Source organism: Micrasema longulum, unplaced genomic scaffold (assembly GCF_059751315.1).
Source record: "Micrasema longulum isolate JH-2025_06_02 unplaced genomic scaffold, ASM5975131v1 h1tg000747l, whole genome shotgun sequence".
Classification (NCBI taxonomy): domain Eukaryota; kingdom Metazoa; phylum Arthropoda; class Insecta; order Trichoptera; family Brachycentridae; genus Micrasema; species Micrasema longulum.
In genome coordinates this window covers 423,689-433,027 of record NW_028277941.1, presented here as the reverse complement: position 1 = coordinate 433,027, position 9,339 = coordinate 423,689, and the positions used below count along the sequence as shown (strand labels likewise).

Below are 9,339 nucleotides of genomic sequence, written 5' to 3'. Positions count from 1 at the left end.
ATTTCATAATCTGAAAAGTATTTGTATAAAAACAACAGAGATGAAGAATATTTCAAAGAAGGGAAAATAGAATGTTATTTTATTTTATTTTGTTGGATAAATAAACAGTATGCCCAAAACATATTCACATTTTTTTGTATATTAGTGTAGGACGCCCATGCACACACTAAAAAATTTTTTATACTTAAGACAATAATTTAAATTATGTTAAATATAACAAATGTAAGAGGTAAGAAATGAAATAGGTGTATGTGATAATAAAATTATTTAAATATCTGCTTCTCTTAATATTTCTATGACTTTTGCCTTTACATACAATGTCATGAAAAATATCAGTATCTGTATTTAAATATTATATTTATATAGCTAATAATACATAACTCCCAAGGGGGTTGAATCCAATTCTTGTCAATAAAAAGTTTGATAATTTCAAAATATTCTTGAAAAGTATTAGTTTGTTGTGCATATAATAAAAAAAGGTACCTCCCTATGATTGATAAAGTAAGTCAGAAAGAGGTATCGAGATCGAAAAAAATCAAAATAACGAACTGAACCGCAAAACAGCTCTTATGTTTAATTTTACTTATTATTATTTTTATTATTATTATTATTAGTTATTTTTGATATCCTCACCCTAACTTGTAAATCTCGCAAATCCATAAATGGTCAAAAACGGTATTTTGACGTTTTCTGTTGGGACTTCAAATAATATATATGTGTGTAAAACTTGTATGTCCGTACAGTATTGCATTTTGAAAAAGAAAAATACTTTTGAAAACTGCATTACAGAAGTTTAAACTGTTCTCACCCTCCCAGTCTCCGCTGAAAAAGTAAGTTTTGGATTTACGAGTTATCCAAGTTAGGCCGACGATTCGTCACAATAATTGACCCTATAAAAATATAATGTCTGATACGTTAACACAGGCTAAAAAATAATACAGAAGATAAGTGAATTCAGTCAGATTTTCGTTATTATGGCGAGGAATTTTTATCCGAACGAGTGTAGATAATAAGTATAAACGCAAATTCGAGTAGGTATGTCTGAAACTCATCTAACTTTCTGCTTAAATTGGTAAATCTCAAGTGTTCCGTTTTAGTATACCTGTTGGGTTAAATACTTAAACTGAGAGTTTGTGGAGTTGTGATTATATTAGTGGTTTGTTTTGTTCCAGCACGGCTCGAAGCATCATCATCACCACCGACACGGGACGCAACGCTCGCAGAGCCTCAACCGGGGACACTCACTCTCTAGGGCGGAGGGGATGTGGTGACACCACGGGACCTCAAGTGAGTTGTTTCATTTCAACAATATTTTAATTAAAGGGGTTGAGTGTTCTCCAAGATTCGAAATGAAGAATGTCGGCATTGAAACGTTGTCTTTAAAAATATCGATGGCAATATCAGCGTCTCGCTTTAACCGACGACAGGCGATGCACTATCGGGTGGCCGGACCAGAATCGTCCAAAAATTATATTTTATCAAATATACAGTGGAATTGAAATAAGTATTAATTCATAATGCCAAAACTTTATTTATCAATGAAAAAATTGACGACTTTGTAGATTGCTCCATGAATTAATCGTGACACCTTAAAGTTGGATGTTTTTAAATAATTAATTTTAAGTGAAATTTCAAACCCTCTTGTAATGCTTTTTTAATATAAATAATTTTTTTTCTTGTTTGCACTAAATAATTTTTTTTTCTATATTAAAACACTTTTTCTTAAATGCAGCTAAAAAATTTTTGATTAAAAATTATTAAACACATAACTTGTTATATTTTGAAAAATATACTTTCACTAAAATTTTAGTTACTAGCGAATTTTGCCAAAAGTTGGATATTATGATTTTTATTGTAAGTAATAAGTTTTAATTAAGAAACGTAAATTAAATAGTTCGCATACTTGAGCAAATTTAAAAAAAAAACATATTTCTAGAAAAAAGACTACTTCCCAAAAATGTATAGATGTAATAAAATTTTATTTTTATTTTTGAAAAATCGATAGATTAAATTTTATTTTATTCGAAATAACATTTTATTTATCGTTCAATTTTAATAATTCCACAAATACAGTGTGATAAGTGTAGAGTGTAAGTAAGGAATGTACAAATGTACAGTGTGTTTGCATGTCCAATGGCTTATGTTAGTGATTCTTTAACATATTATGTAATAATTCAGTCATTTTTATTTAATTTTATATAAGTCTAGCCAACATACAGTTAAATAATAAAATGAAAGTTTGTTTTGAGATTATGCCGAAGTATAGACAATTCATCAAAGTTCTTGCTGGCGCTTCTAATATTTTTGGAACAGTATACTAGTTTGTTAAAATGCGCAGGGAATTTACCGATATAATCAATGATCAATTCAGTATAATTTTTAATTTAAAATTTAGGAAGAATCTATGTATTGTGGCTCCATAGTAAAAGATGAAATAATAATTACTGATGCTTGAAGGATGTTCTAGATATTTTAAACAATGTCTTTATATTTTTATCTGTGTCGTTAGCGTCTTAATATGTATGATTTGAGAGTCATTTGTTTTTCTCGCTAGTATTTTCCCGTTTTCAAACCAAACAAATGCATAGTTTTTATCTTTTTGCCGCTATTTTCGATTTCCAGAAAAGTTCCTTGTTATACTTAGTTTTTGCGTAATTTATGAACATTTTGGTTCCATCTGCAATAATTTGTTTTATGAATTGTACATTAGTTTTTGACTTTATTATCTTTTTTCTCTTTTCTTAATTGTGAAACCTGATATTTACAGCCAGCCAACACGCGAGTTACAAATATCAAAAGGATTTTTTTTAAATTAGAGTGACTAGGCTAGTTCAATTTTATCACTGCAACAATCATATCTCAATATATTCTAGCAATTCAGTACTGAATCGTCTACATGCGCTGGGTAATAAACATTCGGATTAAGGTGACATATTTTTAATAAAATTTCCAGCTTGTAAACAATTACTTGTAAAAAATTTTAGTGTGGAATCAATATTTTAATTATGTTCTTTCTAAGTAAGCATTGAAAAAGTTGTTACTGTATATACTCCACTGTAAATACTTATGTATATATGTAATGTAAAAGGTACTTGTACCGTTAATTCAAAAAAAAAAATGGAAATGAAAGCAATAGACATGTAGGTATATGCAACAAATTGTCTATGGCTACAACGATTTAGAAACCCACTTCCTGAAAATGCTTACGAGACGAATAATTACTTTAAAAAATCCATAATAATTTATTTGTCTTCGTTTCTAAAAGCGCAATCGTTCAACTATTACGAATAATTTGTTAAATGTCAAGTTTTTTTCTTTACGATAATAACTTATCTATATTTCTATAAAAAAAAGTACAACATTCCTAACTGTTTTTAGAATTTTGCATTAAACAACTAAAATAAGGTTTTTTTTTGCAAACGACGTATATTTAATATTTAGTAGTCAGTTTTTAAATAAAAACTGTATTATCGAAAATTACTTTTACAGTCGTCACCCCCCTTTCCACACTCAGTGGTGCAAAGGACAATGAATTAGTAAACCGAATGTAGCGTAGTTAAATCAGCTGTTAGACAAAGGTGAGGTGATCAGTCTTACTCTTCGGGTGTCAGTCTCTGAAAAACAAAATATTAAAGTTACAAAAATCTTATAAAATTATATCGCTTGTTCACTTTACTGGGAATCAAACCCCGAATGTCAAGAATGGTAGGTGAAAGCGGCAACCACTACATAACGAGGTGGATTTATCTTAACTCGTTTTCTCTATTTTTTCCAAGATTTTTAACTGAGAGCAGTAATCGCGTCAAAAACAATCGTCCGAAGTTCTGGCTCAATCTCATAGTTTTTCAGGAAGCTGTGATTTTACTTTAAAACTCAAAAATTGAAAGTAAATAAACGGTTTCTTTGGGGGCGATATTTTTTCCTGTTTCAAAATTGAAATACTTTTTCCGGTAAAACATGACATTTTTCTTTGAGATAACTCTAGTTAACTTGAAAGAGCTTATTAAAAAAATATGTTTAACATAAATAACGTGGCTCAGGTCCCACGTTCGCGACGCAGTTCGCGTTTTTTAAAATAAAAAAACTCTGAAAAAAACATTAAATTTGTAATCTAAAACAAAAAATTTTTCTTCGACAGGTGTTGACAGGTGCTGATAAATACAGATTACAATACCTAAATTATCAGGTATTTCAGTTATGAAATGATTTTCTATGACAGCCGAAATATTTACGTAACTACATATGCGGTACTGGAATACCCTTATTTTAAAAAAATCACTTGATAATAAATTTGAGGCAGAGAGCACAAATAGAAGATTTTTTATAAGCTAATAAACTTATTTACTGTTTATTTACGTAAATTATTTTTAAGTCCATTCAAATCTTGTTTGTTTTAAAATGGCAAATGGCCAAATCCAAATAAGCTGGATGTTTTTGCCAGTGTCAAGTTTACTTGTAAGTTTCGTATTAACACATTATAATTTACAATATATCTATCATTGTAACCAACTGAAATCGTTATTAGTATATTTTTATATAATTAAGGTAAAGTTTTCATTTAAAACATAAAACTGTAATAAAACGAACAAAAAGAGAATGGATAATTCTTGTTAAAATTCTAAGAGATGTCTCAGAATAAACGTATTTATTATGTTTAAAATATAATGAAAGTCTTACTTTAAGTTTATGACAATAAACATTTATTTTACACCATTGATTATCATTTACCTATAAAAGTTAGATGAAATCTTTTTTTTTTTTTAATATTACAGACGCTTTCTTGTTAAATGGTGTCCATTTGATATCTGGTCGCCATGTAGAAGACTCGAACGTTGCGTTGAAATCGAAATTTGTCGAAGTTGAAATGATAGTTTCACATTTTTATTCATTAAATTGTATTATTAAAGAATTGCGAAACTTGGTTTTACTTTTTTATTAAAGTTTTTGTAATTTTTATATTATTTATATTTATATAATTAGAGAAATTAGAGATTTGTGCGTAAACAGTAGAAAAATGCCATATAAAGTTGTTAAAAAAATATTCAAGATGCTGGAATTCAAATATCTCAACAGCTTAGCGTAGAATAAAAGAATTATGCTTTTCTTATTGCTGACCTACAAAAAAGCCACTACTTTATCAGCTATGAAAAAAAAGCGACTGAAACCTTATTGGTGGAATATTTAAGAACCGCAGATTTTTTAACACATTAATTATTTATTCTGACATCTAACGTATAAACATTTTCTGTAGGTGAGCTTTTTGGGTGAATTATAAAAAAAATCAAAGGTAAATCAACCATGGTTAGGAGATAAGCAGAAAAAAAATACAACAAGAACTGCATAAATAGAAGGATGAACGTCCATTACGAATATATACTGTTCATAATAAGTGGATAAGGTACTGATCGACTTCATATTGCAGATAATACAATCAGGTAAAATCGGTACATTCAGGTACAGGATACAAAAATTTTGCCTCAGGTCCGGGAATGGTTTCCAAATAGACATGTTATATTCATGCTAGATTTAGTTCTATGCTAATCCAAAAGGATCACACAACTTTTTAAAAAACATAATATAAACGTGTTTGATTGGCCTGGAAACAATCAAATCTAAAATCCCATAGAAAATCTATGGGACCTCGTAAAACTGCAGATTACAAAAACTGTGATTACAAACAAGCGATTTGTAAAGACTGACAGAAAGGTGACATAGAAACCCACAAACAAATAATAAATGCAAAGGAAGCATGCCTTACATAATAAACATTGTGATTCGAGAGAAGGGCGATGTTACAAAACATTTATGTTATTTTTGTTGAATTACTATATTTTATTATTGATCATCTTAAATCTACTTTTTTTTTAAAAAGTGTATTTAGTGATCATAAATATACGTAAATTGTCATAAACTTTTTTTTGTTACTTATTAGTAGCATAAAAAATATTCATTCCATTGGCCACGCACGTAATACGTCACGATTCATGTTTATTTGTTCTGACCATTAAAATTTGTTAAGAACATTATCACAAATCTTAACGTCACAATTACCAAGGCCAAACATGCCACCGAGTTTTTCTAGACGTTTAAAAAAAAAAAATTGTAAATATATACATGAAAACATTTCTCCACAATATCCACATTGATTTTGAAAATACAAAAAAAAATTCCAAATCCTTTTTATATATTTTTATCGATATAGTTAGTATGAAATATTTCCCCATTCTAAAAATTGTTAGGTACAATCAGTTTGCCTTTGTGTGCGTACTATTTTTTTGAAATGTAAATCATTCTAATGTGCGTGCATAAGTATAACAATTATTTGTTTTCTTGGTTCGCAGACTGGCACTAACGCATTGACATGGGCTTATAAAGCATTCGAATAAAATGAACCTGACTTAAGGGCTGTTTACGCGTGGACTATATAATACTGTTTTATCCCAAGATTTGGCCATTATCCACGTGTAAACAGTTATAGGACAAAACATTGTTCAAATTCATTGTCACTGAGATAGACAGGCAGGCTTACTCCGCGGAACAATAAGTACCCATCACCGCGCGCGGCCGCAATATCCTTGTGTAAACGCGCTGGAACAGGGCCTTATGACAGTAGCGATTTGCTTTACGCTTCCGCGTATTTTTTCCAGCAAAAATGGAAGCAGAAAAATGTCCTTTTTTATTTTTAAGTTCGCTCTTTAACAAACTCAATACATCTTTGTATAAAATAAATCATATTTTTCGTATAAGCTTGTAATAAACACTGTCGTGTATTCCTTTTCCCAGCACTCACGTGTGAACCGTGGCCAAATTTTCATCTTGTCGTAGCGTTGTGTTGAGGCTGTTCACAGAGGCAATACAATTTTGTCATATCTCTTGTATTGTCCACATGTAAATTATACTTTCGCACGAATTTCATTTGTAGCAAGTCGGGACATGAATATGAATGCAAACTCGTGCATTTATTATAAATAACCATAATTAAGAAAATATTATCAATAACGTCAAATAAAATATTTGAAATCACATGTTTATGTCACTTTCTCTACTTTTAAAATTTAATTACTTCTCGGTGATATGCCTAAATGCAAGCATTCAGTTAAATGGCTGGAGCACGATTTGTACCGCGGAGTTTGGTTTTCTCACCCCCTTACCGCAACTTCTATTCTGGCAAAATAAAGGCTTATTTTGGTAATGTTCATTTACTATAAAAATGAGTTCCTAGTCTTTGGTTTATACAAAAACAATGCTAAACCTGACCTATTAGCTAAACTGACTAAATTTTTAAGCTCAGACAGACTGAGGCGCAGTAGATGGAGAGTTTGACCCTCCTCCTCCTCCCCTTAAACCCACCAGCGGGGGCCGGACGAGGACGTTGCCTACCGGTCTAAATCAGCACACTTGGAAGGAACAACTATTCTAAGAGGAATGCTTCCATAACGTCATGCAAGGTCCATGTCAATATGACCTGCAGCCGCAGCCCGCCGTCACTCTCAGCGCGTCACTCCGCTGCCGCCGCGCGGCTTTATCTATTTTTTAAGTCAATTTATATTTCAAAAATCTTTTAAAAAATCATATTTTTAAAAACAAAAAAATGGGAATACCTACAGTTATTTTTTATTTTATAAATATCGGAATATAAAATATAGGAGGATATGCAAAAAAAGATTTTTGTTTTTTTAATTTTCTCTAGTTTTTTACTATGACAGGTTAAAAAATGGTTCCTGAAATAAATTTTTTGTTCTTCATAAATGTTCTTCATATGAAAATGATACCAAACTTGACCTAGAAGCTAAACTGACCAAGTTTTAAAGCTCAGACTAAGGCGCGGCGGATGTGTTTTTGACCCCCCCACCCCCAGCCCCACCAGCTGGGGGGGTCGGACGTTGCCTGCTTTAATGGTCCATGTCAATACGACCCCTGCTACTGGTTTGTTTATTTCGAAATTCTATCAATGATGGATACAGTTTAATATGTTTTGTAAGAAGCTGTAAGACGTTTCTTAATATAAATTAAATTAATAATATTGTAAAAGCCATTGGTAAGATTTTTTGGTATGGTATGAAGTGACAATGCGATGACAATATTATGACGAAAATTAAATTGAGATTTTTTTTGCAGGTGGTATAGTGACCTGCGGCGAGTGTGGGCAGCGCGGCGTTATGGGCAACAAATTGTCCTGCTCCTGCGCCCCTTTGATCCGCAAGGCCTACCGCTACGAGGATGGCCCCTTTCAAGGTTCCCGGCGGCGAGATGGACACTTACTGAGGTAAACAGCGTCATCGAAACAGTTTGTAGTAGTTTGTTGAAGATGTTAGGATTCGTCTTGCGTTCTGCCAGGGTTTTTGGTAATACCCGAGTACTGAGAATTCTTTATAACTCGTTGATGCGAAGTATACTCGAGAGTGGCTCGATGATTTGGGGACCGTGTGAGTTGAATGACTCTCTTATGGTGGAGAGGGTTCAGAAGAAATTTCTTCGATTTCTCTACACGAGGGAGTGCGGATATAATCCATAGCTTTGTCCTACTGAGTTCCTCCAGGGTATGCTTGGTTACAGCAGTTTGAAGACCAGAAGGAATGTGTATTTAACTACGCACTTCTTTCGGTTGTAGCGCGGTATTATTGACAAACCTGAAATTATGCGAAGCATTAGCTTTTATGTTCCGGATAATAACCTTAGACAGCGTCAGCATAGACTGTTTCACATTCCAATATACAGGACCAACCTGACAATGGTAATGCTTGTTGGAAAGGCTATCTCTGTATTGAACAATATTACTTTGGACATTGACATTTTTCACGTCTCTGAGGGAATTTTTCATTACAAGATTCTTTTACCTTTTTAACATATTATTCTCTGGATGTTAATATATGGATGTTCGAACTTAGGAAAAATGGTAAATATTACATAGTGTGTAAAGTGATCACTTAAACCAGCCAACGACAGGTTAAAAGTCTTGTAAATGCCTAGACTTCCATATTCCCTTCTCTAAATTTTTTAATAATCGTATTTATATAAGTTTTCGTTCTGTAAAAGTTTTTTGTTGTCAAGAAGGAGAAGATCTAGTAGACATTTTATACTTTTAATATGGTAGGAAAACGATTTATGGTAATTTATTCAAGTCTGTGGTTTCTGGCATGTGAAGCAAAAAATCTATGCAAGAAACCATGTAAAAATAGTAATCACTAATGTCTAAATCGATATTTTTAAAGTTATTCACTCATACTCACTACAGTTTTACAAAACAAATTATTTAATCATAAAGAGAACTTTTTTGTGAGTAATACGGTATGCCACTTGAACCATCCAATAACAGGCCCTGTAAATGCCTAAACTTCC

The 9,339-nt window shown here is 31.7% G+C and overlaps 1 protein-coding gene across 1 annotated transcript in view; it reads left to right on the top strand.

Moving 5' to 3' along the window:
• The first annotated feature begins 1,176 nt into the window (after positions 1 to 1,176).
• LOC148279172 (protein still life, isoform SIF type 1-like) overlaps positions 1,177 to 9,339 on the top strand; it is a 55,166-nt gene continuing 47,003 nt past the window's right edge. Inside the window, exons 1-2 of the mRNA XM_088230334.1 lie at positions 1,177 to 1,287; positions 8,119 to 8,266. Coding sequence (XP_088086460.1) covers positions 8,160 to 8,266 — 107 coding nt within the window. The 5' untranslated portion in view covers positions 1,177 to 1,287; positions 8,119 to 8,159. The remainder of the gene's footprint in view (positions 1,288 to 8,118; positions 8,267 to 9,339) is intronic.